We start from the raw sequence: 14,236 nt of genomic DNA, 5'->3' as shown, positions 1-14,236 counted from the left end.
TGGGTTGCAGATCTATTCTAAGAATGCATTAAGGCCCAGAAAAATAGCACCGGTTTGCTTGTATACAGTATGCAAGCTGTGTTTCAGGTTCTCTTTATTTAATTATAACAGCATCTGCTTTACCTCCTGACACTTCAAAAGTTTCTCACCATGACAGAAGGTGCAACAGATACAGAGAGTCACAGATAATTATTGGCATGAAGTGGCCCCAGGGTTCTAAGAACCCAAAGGTTTTTGGTCGTTTTTGCTCTGTGACAAAGATGAAGCAGCATTTGGAGAGCAGGATATTTCCTGTAGTGTAATCCTACTCCTTTACAAAGTCTGAGATTGTTTTCCAGCAAGGCTCGGCCAGAAGTTCTACACAGTATAAAAGATCTAAAAAAAAAAAATGGTAAGCTGCTGTAGAAAAATAAATAAAATTTTAATTAATTGCAATAAAAAGTAAATTACAGCAACTAAAATGCTCAAAGTCTGACTGAGGGACAAAATAGCTGGAGACAAAAAATTCTCCAAGAACTAGACACCTGGAAAGGACAGAGGATAGAAAAGATGCAGAGTTTTAAATAAATAAATATGAAATTTTTTATCAAAAAAAAGTATTTAATATCTCTGAGAATTTTAGAGATGGAACATCCATTTAGCCTTTTTGGTTAAGTTTCTTCATCCACGTTTTTCATTTCTGCTTTAAAAATAACAAAAATGGATCAAATCTTCAAAACGTCTTTACTTGTCTTTTGAGCCTTCATGGGTAAATGGTATAACCAAACCTCAATGCAAAGACAAGTAGTACTCCATGATGTAGTTCCTAAAAGGACCACCTGAGGCTGGTTTCAGAAATCAGCAATTTCCCATTCACTTGCATGTTAAAAGCCCAAGCAAGCCCAAAATCAGCTATTTTGATTTTGTTGGAGCCTAAACCTTTGGATAATGAGAAGCATATAATTGGCATATGATTGGCACCAAAAAGGGCCATGTTTCCACTCAGTTGCCTATTTTTCAAACGGAGTTGTTATTGTGAATATATGCAGGAATGGAAAGTAGTGGATTACATTTACTGATGATACTGCAACTGAATAGCTTTTTTCAGTACCGGTATATTTAATTTCTTTGAGTATGACCATGAAACTCTACTTTTGCTTTTATCTGGAGTGCAAAATCTATTAAAATATATTACATTTAAACCTCCTCTCAATATCTGTCATTCAGCTTGAAATGTTGTTTTCTGTCATTTACGACCTCAAAACTGTTCACTTTATCAGAACAAAGATTGTATCTGAGTAAAGATGCTCCACTCTGCCATGACCACTAGTTATTCTGTTATTCTGTTGGCTGGTTGAACCAGTACTGCTTGCACAATAATGTTAAGCTTCTTTAAAACGTCTATCTTAATGTGGTAAAGATTTTTACATTCACAGCTTTAAGTGCAAGTTTAACTAGTAAGAACTAAATACAACAAAAAAAGCTACAATTTCTGCTGCAGCATCCTGAAATAATATTCAAATGAACTTAGACTAATTTTAAAAGGAAAAAGTTAAGAATGAAGCAGCTTTGGCTAATCCTATTTGCTAAAATCTCTGACATCTTTATCTAAACCAAAATAAATGTTACTTTAATATTGCTTTTAATATATAAACAATAATGTACTGTTAGGATGCAGGTCACCATTGTTAAGGAGGTTTTTTTCTCAAAAATAATCAGCTATTCAATACTTTGAGCATTTTTTGGGAGAAAACTTTACTTTTACTTAAGTAGCCTATTTTTTTCCAATAGTACTTTTACTTGTAATTTAGTATTTTGACAATGTAAATTTAGTCTTACTTAAGTAAATATTTCTGTACTCTTTCCTACTCAGTTGGCCACGCCACTTCAAGCATCCTTCACAACCCTAGAGGTTCACGCTGGAGATTATTTGTCAAGTAAGCATGTTTTTATAGGTACAACCTATTTTACGTATTTTCTTCCTTATAAATTATTTAAAAATTGCATTAAAATTTAATAAAAATTTAAGTTAGGTTTTTCCCTTTTCACTGGTTGCTCGCTGTTCCTAAGCATTCTTACCATTTTTGTCCAGATTGAAGTCAGACGCTCGTCGGCCCATGTCTGCAATCGAACGTACTATCGGCAGGCGGTTGGCCAGCTTCTTCTGGTTCTGGTGATGGTGCTTCTTGAGCAGTGTTTCACGCACTTTCTGTCTGAGCTCGTCTCCAAGTGGTGAGTATAACTCCTGGTGATCTAAAACCATATCTAAGGCAGAAAGGTAGGAGCTGTTATCCTTCATATTCTTTTGTTAAACTTTATGCAAACAGAGAATGAACCATTTTGAAGATCCTACAACCGACAGAGAGCAACTTCTATGCCCTTATTTCGGTAGTACATAACAAAAGTCACTCCAGTAGGCCTAAAAGACAGAGATGACCTGCAATCTCTTCAATAGTATTCGCCCTCATGTCCAGCAGCACCGTGCTGTTGATGATGCAGCTGCGCAGTTCAAACAGGCTGTGCAGAGACAGTGTGGCTACGTAGGGTTTACTCCATCTTTCTCCTCCATCCTCCACATCCTCTTCAAACTTCAACCACCTGTAAGAGAGGTTTGTGTTTCCATCAAGACAAGCGAGCAGACAGCAAACTAACCAGCCATCTGTTCCACTTTGATGCACTCTGAGGCCTCCACGTTGAGCATTCAAATCTTGTTTTCTTTATTTTTTTCCTTCCTTACTGGCCTCATCTGGAAAACTCTCTAAATAAAATATTCCTTGGTGACTACGTTTGTCAAGAGAAGATCTCATACAGAGCATTACGATTTCCTCCAATGACACAAAACAATTACTGGATTGCAATTACGTAATGTGGTGGAAATAAACATATGGGGCAAATATGTATTTTTCATTAGGATAAAAGGGATCGTGCTTGTGCCATCCAGTCTGAGCCGTCTGTAAAGACATCCTGGCTTTGTGTACATGTAACACCACCATGACTGACATCCCCACCTGGCACTTTCCCGCCACTCTGAATCCTCCCCATTCTTCACACAGATCTCATCCATTTCTGTGAAGAGGTCATGAGGGATGTGCTCCTCATCGTCATCTTCCGCCCCCAGTAGGAACTGCACTCTTTGGGAGGGCGTGTCTGGTAATACAAGGATTTGCAATGAACTGAAGCTAATAGAAAAAAAAGATTTACTTTGCTTCATACATAGTCAGCTAAAGCTTCCAGACTGCTTAGATCTGAATGTGCTGCCAGTGAGGAACTATTTATGCGACAAATTATATCACAGACAGTCTCCAAGAGATCAAAACTAAAGAATCCCTTTGATCAAAAGGATTAATAAACAGGAAAATCTTTCAATTCCGGTCTCAACTACACTGATCCCATCTATATCTATGCCCAGTACCATAAAGAGGTGACTCTCGACCCTCCACCAGAGGGGAGTTCCTGCTCCTCCTCCAATGTTTGTTGCCATAGTGACGGTGCTTGCGATGGCTCCGATGCCGAGTACTGCCCAAGGGGACATGGACCCCAATGTACAGAGTCCTGTGGCCTGTGGAAACAAATCTAAAAGGGTTTACACAAAAATCAGCAACAACAAACACGTTTCTTTATGCTGATGTGCTTCTGCTTTCTGTTCTTCCATTTTAATTGAGCTTTAATTGATTAAAAATAAAAAAAATTGTAATTTTTGAAGCAACAAGAGTTTATAAAAAATGTTTCTATTTTAGTAATAATGGAAAAATATATAGAATACATAAGATTATCTGTCATACAATTCCAAATATCTTCCATCTATTGATGACATGCCTGTCAAGCACTCATCTATTTTTTTTTACAGTCCCTGCCTTTGGCAGTTCATCTTTTATTACAAAGTTCTGCACTTTTGCTCCATAAGGCTTTAAAATCCACCTTGTAACACAATGAGAACAATTTAAATATTGGGGAAAGTGTTTTACAGTATAACCTAAGATATTTAAAACACTTGCAAAGGTTTACTGGGCCTTTGCATACAGAGGCGTTCCCAGGCCAGCTGAGAGACGCAGTCTCTCCATCGTGGCCTGGTTCTTCCCCGGGGCCCCCACCCTGTGGGACATGCCCAGAACACATCCCCACGGAGGCACCCGGACCAGATGCCTGAGCCACCTCAACTGGTATTGGGAAATCTCTTGGAAATTAATGTCAATAAGGATTTTTAAGGGCCTAGAAAGCTACAGAAAAGGTCGGCCTCTCAGCATTTTTTGTAAAAACTGGAAGTAAGGCAGGTGTGGGACATGGGTCTCCAGAGCTATGGAGTTTAGCTTAATTATCTTAAAGAACAACAAATGCATGTGGTGCATAACATACCATGTATTATGCACTTTTAACTTAAATAGGAATACACATGATAAATATCTTCCCACTCCTCATTTGCAATTTCTTATTGGAGGATTTCTTTCATTTCATTTCTCCGAAATTGCACTTATTTTTTTAAACTGTTTCTCACCATAGAATTTACTATAAACTGTACATTGTGGTTTGTTGAGATTTTTTCTAATCCGGAAAAGCCTGTACATATATTTTTAACTGAGTTTATATTTACTTTTTAACTCTTCAATTGGCATTGATCTCTTGATTTTTTTCTTATTATTATTTTCTGAGATATTACTGAAGCTTTGGCGCAATTTTATTAAAGATCTACCACACCTTCAGGTATGCTGGGTTGCTGATTCTTCACTCCACATGTCACTCATCAATTAGTCCGCACTCTGAGCCAATAGCTAAAGTGCTCACTTTATTTACAGCCAATCACAATCAAATTCCTGCCTCCAGACATTGCCGGCCCACCTCTGTCCTGTTCTCCTCCTGGCTCTTCGATTCAGCACTGATGGCCTTAACCACCATCAGTGCATGGGCTCAGGGGTCTCTTCACTTGTTCCGAGGTCATCCCAAGCAAGCAAGATGTCTCCAGCCGTCAAAGACTACTGACAATTCATGCTTCACTAATAAATCTTTCAATCACACTTACGAGATCTCTCCTTATTGAAATCACTTTTGTTCATCAGCTGTCAGATATAATCCCCAAAATTAAGAGAAATCCAATATTAGTCTATAAGTTTCCCTTAAAAACTAAATATTGATAAATACACTTTTGAGGTATTGCATTGGTCTTATGGTTTCGATATTTTTACTTGGTTATCATACGTAGGGTAGCTGGGTTGTGCATAGAAAACACTGCCATATACTGTTAAACCTACAAAGGATTACATTGCTGAGAGTGTAAAACACATCTGCTGTGATGCCAAAGAATACTAGTCAAAATACTAGAGGGTCCAGGGCTACTGTTGAAGTTCAATATCTAACAAAACATAAGCAAATTCTGCTCTTCTTATGTCAATATTTATGACATAACTGATCAGCAAAACTACTGCATGAATGCGTTTGTGCAGATATGAGTCAGCATGACTTAGAGAAGGGAGGGAAAATGGGCTTTTCTCTTTCACTTTGCTGCTTCTTCTGCTAGTAAGCTTTGGAATTAAAACTCAATAAAAATAGATTAAAACTGTCTGCGGCCTTAAAACCTTTTCTGCTCCAAATGATTTCTAATTCACATAAAGTTTGGTTAAGAGCTTTTGTTTTAAATCTCCTGTAATGCCAAAGGGAGACAGATTAAATCACAAGAGGAATGCTGTGTAAAATCGTTAGGACCATATTTTGTGCAAACTGCCAGCTAATTTACCATATTACAAATCCACAATTCTGTCATCAATTCTCCTTCTTTGTTTTTGTGTTGGCATTTAGTTCTTTGAATTAGTCATTCTCGCTGCCTGATCGTTTTTTTTTTTTAAGGCTTTCCTTGTGAACTGAAATTACTGATGCATCCTCAGCTCACCCACAGCTTCTGCCTCCTACTCTGCTCTCAACAACCATCAAGAGGAAAGCAGCAGTTGTGAGGACAGAGTGGGTGGACTCAGCAGCAGAAGCAATTCCCGGTCTCACGAATCTGATACCTTCAAAATCTTCCTGCTCAAAGTTGGCTTTTTGCTGGGTCCATGTTCCTCCTCTGTCCACCACTGCCTCGTCTTCACTCCTCTGTTAGACAAACAAAAAAACAACAAGCGTTTGACTGAAAAGTCTGGAGTACAATGATCACAGCACCGAATCAAAGCAGCTGGAATTAAACCTCTGCCTGAGCTGCCATCCGTCTGACATGAAGATATCACAAAATAAAATGTTTGCTGAGTTGGTCTTTCATGCCAGTGAAAGGCATTTAGAAAAAAACACATTATCCCCAATGAACGGCACAGTTGTCTTGGAAACTGATTGCAGGTCTTAATCCAGTAAAGAAAAGGTTTTCATCATAGTCCAGGCAGTTCTGTTCAGCGTAAACCTTTGCAGTGACCTGTTCTGCTCAGTTACGTAAATCTGAGCCACAATGATAAAACCATGTGAAGAGTGAGTCATTCCCAGTTATTCTGCTTTAAAAAATAAAACTTTCATCTGAAAAAAGTTACGGTGCTTTCCTTAACAACCTATGGAAGCGATTCTGTAGCATAATAAAATATAAAAGTCAAAACCAGAAAGGGTTTTTCATTTTCAAAATGAAGCTGCATTTTTTGACTCAAAATTAAAATTAAAAAGCAATCCGACAAAATGCTTTTTCATTTTTTTCTTCAACACTGCTAATTCTGTCAATTAAAATCATAAAGAAAATGGTATTTAACTTTTCATTTTCAAAAAGTTTTCTGGTACATGTACAGCAAAAATTCATTTAGAAATATTTAATTTGACAATTAAAATGGATTAACAGAAATGCTTTTTTATTTTCAAAATGTAACTCAAATGACTCAAAATTAAAATGAAAAATCAATCCTTCAAAATGCTTTTTCATTTTCTACAAAAAAAAACAGCTTATTCTGTGTCATAATTAAAACGAAAATGCAAAGAGGGGATTGCATTTTCATTTTCACATCCACCCTGCGAATAATGTCGCATAATTCAATTCGACTTAGCATTTCCAGAGGGGAGGCGGGGCGATGATGTCAGTGCTATCTACGTGTGTCCGTCTGCTAACAGACAAAGACTAATTTTCAGTCCAAAAATGCAGCTTCATTTTGAAAATGAAAAAGCATTTCTGGTTTTAACTTTTATTTTTAATTATGCCACTCAATCGCTTCCACAACAACCAACTCATAAACATTTTAACAATAAAATTCTATAGAAAAATTGTATCTGTTATAGTTTAACAATATAGTCAAACAAAAATTTGTCTTACAGTTCATCTATATATGTATATATATATATATATATATATATATATATATATATATATATATATATATATATATATATATGGCATGTTATTGCACAGAAAACATGCCACAAAAAAAACATCCCACCAAGCTTTGTGTCAAGAATAAAAACACTATCGTTGAAGTGTTTCACTCAGTGAGTCTTAGCACTAGTCCTTCTGTTTGACAACCATTTCTAATAAAAAGATTGATGGTAGATTGATGGTAGTTATAGGACAAAAAATAATTATCTTAACTGAGTAGGAAATTCAGGGCAGGGCATGAAGAAAATCTGCTGATGTTGGCAGAAACTAGTATTTAAAAAGCTGATTGATCCATCCATCCAGCCATCCATCCATCCATCCATCCATCCATCTTCTTTCACTCATCTGATTCCGTGTCATGGGATAGCAGTCTAAGCAAAAATCCCAAGACTTTCCTCGCCCCGGCCACTTCCTCCAGCTCCTCCGGGGGGACTTGAGACGTTCCCAGGACAGCCAAGAGCAGTGGCGGTTCTACACTAACTTACTCCCCGGCAAGTAACCCAACCAGCCCCCCTGCACACATACAAATTTGACAACATCCTTTTGTCTCTATCTTTATTTAACATTTTACACAAAAAGCATGAATTTGATGACTCGTGTTACAGGGTGTCAAACTCAGTCGCACAGGGGGCCTAAATTAAAAACACGCTTTAGGTTCTGGGTTGAACAAGATAAACAGTTATTGAACACACTAAAGCTAAACTTTTAAACCTTTAAAATCTTTAAAACTGAGCTTTTTGAACAAAAAATAGACATGAATATTAATCCAGAATAAATCCAGTTAAACCTTAAATAACGTATAATATTTTGCTCTCCGTAAAAATGTATTCTGTCAAAATTATACAAATATGAACATGCTGCAGAACAAAACAAACAAAGCCTGGAAATTTTAATAATAAGAAATAAATCAAATCATTCTGTTTTCTTTGCTCTTTGTCATTTTTTCAGTGCTGGACTCCTGGCATTACTTTTATCAAGTTCATTTCTTGGTGTGTGACGTCCTGTGTGTGTGTCTTTGTGAAATGGATCAGAGGGATTTGATTTTTTTTTTAAACTGTAATTGTAAATATAACTTTTAAGTCTTATAAAACATTAAAAACTACAGTACATCATGGAACTCATCAGTGGGATTACTCCAAAAATATTTGGCATTTTTCTAATTTTGTGCAACACCAATAGTAAAAATCCTCCAAATAACCTTAAAACATTAATAAACAAATGATGGATTGTTCATTTATGATCTCATGAAGCGCAGCTGTTTTACTGCATTACCTGCTGTCTTTGTCAAATACTGACACCAACTAAACGACAGAAAAGACAGGTAATAAACGTATCTACAAAAGTTAGTAAATAATGACATTATTAACATAGGCTGAGTGATCCAACGGCACCCGAGGATCCAGGTGTTGCGTTATCTAGGCTGCGCTCCTCGCAGCCTGTGCCCACTACCCCTCCCGTTTTCCTTCTCTAAGACAGGAGCGCGCGCAGCTGGGGGGGGCGCCAATTCGCTGGTTTTAGGCCGTTCCAAAGTCTGTGAAATAATGGATAATAGAAAACCGATAGTGGCGCCATTTTTATTTTCTTCCAAGCACAAGCCGTCCCCCATTGAAATTTGCGCCCCGGGCAATTGGCCGCTACTGGCCGAGAGACATAGTCTCTCCAGCGTGTCCTGGGTCTTCCACAGGGCCTCCGCCCAGTGGGTCATGCCCGGAACACCTCCCCAGAGAGGCGTCCAGGAGGTATCTGGACTAGATGCCTGAGCCACCTCAACTGGCTCCTCTAGATGTGGGAGAGAAGCAGTTCTACTCCAAGCACTCCGCTTATCACCCTATCTCTAAGAGAGCGCCCAGCCACCCTATAGAGAAAGTTCATTTTTTCAATTGACTCGATGTCCCCAGCCTCTCTTTGTACCTGTATGAAACTTTCCCAGATGTGGGAGTTAAAGACTTCCCTGACAGAGGGCTCAGCCAGACATTCCCAGCAGACCCTCACATTGAGTTTGGGTCTCCCGGCCTCCTTCCCCGCCAGCGAATCCAACTCACCACCAGGTAATGATGGGTGGACCCTCTCTTTACCCGAGTGTCCAAGACACCAGGTTGAAGGTCACCTGAAACAGCTACAAAGTTGATCATTGACCTTCTGCCTAGGGGGTCCTAGTGACACATGTATTGATGAATACCCTTGTGCTCGAAAATGGTATTCGTTATAGACGAGCTCAGAAATCCAATAACAAAACACCCCTCGGTTCAGATCAGAGAAGCCATTCATACCAATCACGCCACTTCAGGTGCCACTGTCATTGGCTGCGTGGGCATTGTAGTCCCCCAGGTGGACAATGGAGTCCCCCATTGGGGCACTTTCCAGTACCCCTTCGAGAGACACCAAGAAGGCCTGGGAGCCCCAACCTCAGGCCTGGCTCTGTGACACCAATCCAGTAACGGGATCATTGCTTGTTCTTCTCATAAGGGGCTTCTGGATTGCTCTTTGTCTAATTCGTCACCCTGGACCTGTCTACCATGGGAGACCCTACCACGGGTTTAAACCCAAGACAACTTAGCTCCAGGGATAACGCAAGCTCTAAAACTCCTCCACCACATTAAGGTGGCGGTTCACGGAGGAGCTGATTGAAGTTTTAAAAACTTCAGATATTTTAAATCAAATTTAGAATTAATAATATAAATATAAGAAAAAGTATGTGAATATGAAATTTGAAAGAACAATACGAAAGTCTAAGTGTGCTGATAATTTTTTTTTTTTTGTCAAATTGTGCAGTTTTACTCACATCACAATGCAAATTAGGGGTGTAAACAACAAATCTAACATCAATATGTTACATGAAGAGAAATGCTAAAATTTTAGAAATATTCAACAGTGAGATGCAGTCTTGTATACACGAATGATGGGAGAATCCAAAGAGAAAAACAAGTTTATGTTTTTTTTTTTCTGAAATGGAGATGGATGCAGAATTGGGATAGTCATAATTATGTATACACTTAACTTTTTTGGAGGAAAAAACCCTTAATCAAAAGGCTAGTATTGTTAGTATTGCTACACACCAGCTACAGTGGGCTGTATGTCTATTGTCTTTTTTAGGTAACATTTATACTATTTGTTATAAAGATGTAGAATAATATCAATAACAAATCAGGATCAGCATATAATTGAAACTGTCAATGTAAAAACCAGCCAAAGACTTCTGCCTTAGTGTCTGCAAATAATTTGTAGATGTTGGAATGATGGAAGTGTTTTGAGATCATAGATGACAAATGTAATGATTGCAACGCTTGTTAAAAAAAAAGAGAGAGACACCTGATATTAGATATTCAATAACCTTTATAAAAATCAAGTGTTTGTCAACATGTGTTAGATGATATTAGGCATTTGAATGATATTTCATAATATATATCACCAATTTATTTCTGTACACTATAGTGAAAACATTGCATCAAAAACGTAGCAAACAAAGGGACATTCCTTTTTTAGTTGAACATTTTTTTTAAATATAGTTGTACCTAAATTTGCATCTACATTTAATTTCCTTGATTTTTCAACTGTCTTCATGTTTTTTTTTAGTCCTTCCATCACAGTACCATTATTTTGAAGTAACATTACTCTTGTTTGAAGTCACATTTTGGATACCCTGTCCAATGGAAATATGCGAATTACTACACAGGAGACTTGTACATGTGTACCACTTTAAATGTTTAAAAAGAATCACATTTCCATCTATTGTTTTGCCACCAGCAAAATGCTTGCTATGTAGCTGATACAGCCAACTCTTTAGCTCACGAAAAGCTCAATGATTGCTCATAAGTTTTAGGATTGAAGAGTTAACGCACAAAGAACCTGCAAATTATTTCAAACTATTTAGAACATATGAAACTTAAGTTCATAGAAGGGAGCTTCTTATTTTTAGTCAAGGGTTAACTCACAAAGGAAATAAACGGCCTGTGTAAACCAAGTCCTTAAAAAGAAACTTTCCAAGCTTTGTGAAGAAAAGTTACATTTTTAATCAAATTAATGTAAATGCACTGTAAGCCCATTAGAAGCCGGGATCTATTTTTCAACCATGCAGCAGCTCACTTTTCCAAAGTTGTCAAAGCACTTAAAACCCGTCTTTTTTTTTTTTTTTTGGGTCAGAGCTAGCTTTATTCTTGCTTTGCTTGAGCCACCTTGACTGCCAATAGACCATCGAGGCATTATGATAATGAATGGAACTGCTGTTCACAGCTGCAGCGCCACATGGACTGCTCAGGCCGCAGAGCTGATGTTGATAATCTGTGTACAGGAAAGGGATCAGCATCCTCTCTCAGATTAAGCTGCCAGTGGTTGATACGCAACATACCAGCCAGGCTAGCCCATATGAATGTACACAGGGGTCACACGCAATTGACAAGACTGCATTACATTCACTGTAAATGTAATGAACTGTGCATTTGTGGGGGTTTCCAGGAAACGGCAGAATGCTCCATAATCACAAAATCTCTGTCATGATGCAGCAGACCAGGACATACATGTTTGTCATTATACAGGTCCTAACAGGCACCAACACTCAAGCAACGTCAAAAAAGTCAATTCTCTTAGTATTTCATTGGATTATGATTTTAAAAAAAGAAAAATGTGAGGTTTCAAAAGAAATCTTTTCAAAATAAAAGGTAGTTTCTACGCTTAAGAAAAACAGCCCACGACAGAGTCAAAGTGAAGGCACATGTGGATCTGATCCCCACAGATGGCTATTTCCAGACCATCAGCGAGCTGCACTCAGGCTTTTATGTGGCATAAAATGCACCATAATCCTTAAATGTTTCTGCCCAGAACTTGTACATGCCATTGGAAAGCACATTTAAAGTACCCTTTATCTCAAACTACTCTCAATGTGTTTGTTTGTTTTTTGTGTTGAGCTGTCATTTGACCAACCCTGCATCCATCCCCAAAGCTGCAAAATGTTTATTTTTCATCAGTGGTATCTGGACAAAAAGAGAGACACACCTTGACTCTCTCTTAACTCTTAAGATTTTACCCACTAACTTAAAGAAACATTGTTCACATATCAGTAAAGCAGAGTGAACAAAGAACAATCTGAAATGGTAAAAGTATCTTACCTGACCGCCGAAGCCCCAAGGAAGGACTAAGTTATCAGAATGCATGAGCAGTCTGTGTTTGTCTTCTCCGTCTGAACAGAATGTGACTGTTGAAAAGCTGAGCTCTGAGCAAACTCCTGCTGCCCTGCTTCACACCACGGCTGATAAAAGCTGATGCCCGTCTGTTGTGCCAAACAACTGGAATTTATGACTGGGCATTGGGCAGCAGCGCTCTCTGGTCATGAGATTTAGACCTCGCTGCTGCTGCACTGAATCAATATTATCTCCCATTCATGCATGACGAAAAAAACTGTAAATGAGTTTGTGTTGACTCTGGCAGTTTTATTATTTATTTGCAACAGTGATGAACTCACCAAACTTCTTCGGCTGACTGATGAAGCCAATGAAGAGTTGACCTGAAAGAAAATCGATGCTGGCTTGAGCCTATGAGTAAAACACCTAAAGATGGGTCTGTTTCAATGATGAGACTGATGGGTTTTCAAGGTTAGGTCATGTTAAAGCCAAAGCTTAAACATTTACTGGAAAAACATAAACTATATCCTGTCACTCAACGGAAAAATCTGCTTTAAAATAAACAGGAAGTGGATAATAAGTACAAATGCTCAAACACCCTGAGAGCCTAGACACTCATCTTTCAGAGGTCAGTGACTTTTTATCTGTTTTTCATCCGGAAGAGATCATTTCAGCAAAGGAGAGATTACGAATGATTTATTTTATAAGGATTATTTTTGCTACACATGACATAAATCACAATGGATTTGCATATGTCTGTCATAACAGTGTTAGTGTATATAAAAACATAGCTTCACCAAACTTATATTAATTTTTAAAAAAAAAGTTAATTCACAATTCATTAAAAATGCTTTTCTAGCAGCAATTAGGTAAGAAGTCTTTTGCGCATGTCTTGTAACTTCCATATTGAAACCTATATTATTAAATTCTGCAGGGTTGTAAACAGCTTCAGCACCACAGCATTCAGTCATGTTTCTGATCCTTGAAAGGAACATATGAGCTCATTTGGCTGTTCAGCACCGCAGTCCTCCTCAGCCAGGATTCAGTGAAAGAATGCCTGCCCATAAACCACCGCGTTCTCTGAAGGCTTTACCTGCACTCTCGGCTCCGCAGCGTCCATCCTGTCGTCCAGTCGGACTCAGAGTCTTGAGCTGCGTGTGGTCCTGCAGGTGAAGCGATGACTGAGCGGTGCGGCGTGGAGCGGAGCTGCCTGCGGTCACATGCTGCTGCTGAGCTCCTCCGTTTGACTCTTCATGGTGATTAGCGCCTCTTACGCGCTCAGGAAGAAGACATGCGCTCCTAGCTGACTGCATGTTTCTGTGTGAGTCTGTGAGGCAAGCACAGTGGCGGTTCTACCCTGAATTACTCCCCGGGCGAGACCCTCCCCAGGCGCCCCCCCAATAGTCACAACAGAACTTTGTTTGTCTTTGTCAACTGACATGTTTTATTGTCATTGAAATTAAGAAGTGGATACAAAAGATGTCAGAATTCTGAACAGCATTATAATAGTTATCAGAACACAAAAAATAAAAGACCATAAGCATGGCAAAAATACAGTTAGCTAAGAAAATATTGAATCAAACTCAATATTAAATAAATAATATAAAATAAATATTTTAAAAACATTTATGAATTGGAAATTTTAATTGTCATGTTCTATATCGATCTCTACTTCAGAGAAGAAAAATTAGCTCATGTTTTCCGTCTTCAATCCTTTGATTGGAACATTTTTAGTTATGACCTGTTACATTATGTTTTGTCCCCATAGAGTTGCAGTAAATGGTAAATATTCATTTTTAAAACTACCTACAGATTTATGGAA

General features: G+C 38.2%; 1 protein-coding gene across 4 annotated transcripts in view; it reads right to left on the bottom strand.

The window, feature by feature from the left end:
- Positions 1-13,737, bottom strand: part of slc4a10b (solute carrier family 4 member 10b) — a 30,226-nt gene extending 16,489 nt beyond the window's left edge. The window contains exons 1-7 of one of the 4 annotated variants that reach the window (XM_011489733.4): positions 13,508-13,693; positions 12,756-12,797; positions 5,976-6,057; positions 3,392-3,538; positions 2,988-3,126; positions 2,417-2,577; positions 2,059-2,244 (exon numbers count right to left, since the gene is read on the bottom strand). In XM_011489733.4, the coding sequence (XP_011488035.1) occupies positions 2,059-2,244; positions 2,417-2,577; positions 2,988-3,126; positions 3,392-3,538; positions 5,976-6,057; positions 12,756-12,797; positions 13,508-13,534 (784 nt within the window). In that variant the 5' untranslated portion in view covers positions 13,535-13,693. Of the gene's footprint in view, positions 1-2,058; positions 2,245-2,416; positions 2,578-2,987; positions 3,127-3,391; positions 3,539-5,975; positions 6,058-6,148; positions 6,286-12,402; positions 12,549-12,755; positions 12,798-13,507 lie in introns of those variants that run through there. The other 3 variants (XM_020713101.3, XM_020713100.3, XM_078940211.1) reach the window with 3 other exon arrangements.
- Between the last annotated feature and the right edge of the window lie 499 nt (positions 13,738-14,236).

The sequence above is a fragment of the Oryzias latipes genome, chromosome 21 (genome assembly GCF_053564925.1).
Source record: "Oryzias latipes strain Hd-rR chromosome 21, Olatipes_Hd-rR_3.1".
NCBI classification, from domain to species: Eukaryota; Metazoa; Chordata; class Actinopteri; order Beloniformes; family Adrianichthyidae; genus Oryzias; species Oryzias latipes.
The sequence above is the reverse complement of the archived record's forward strand: the minus strand, read 5'-3'. Positions and strand labels throughout refer to the sequence as shown.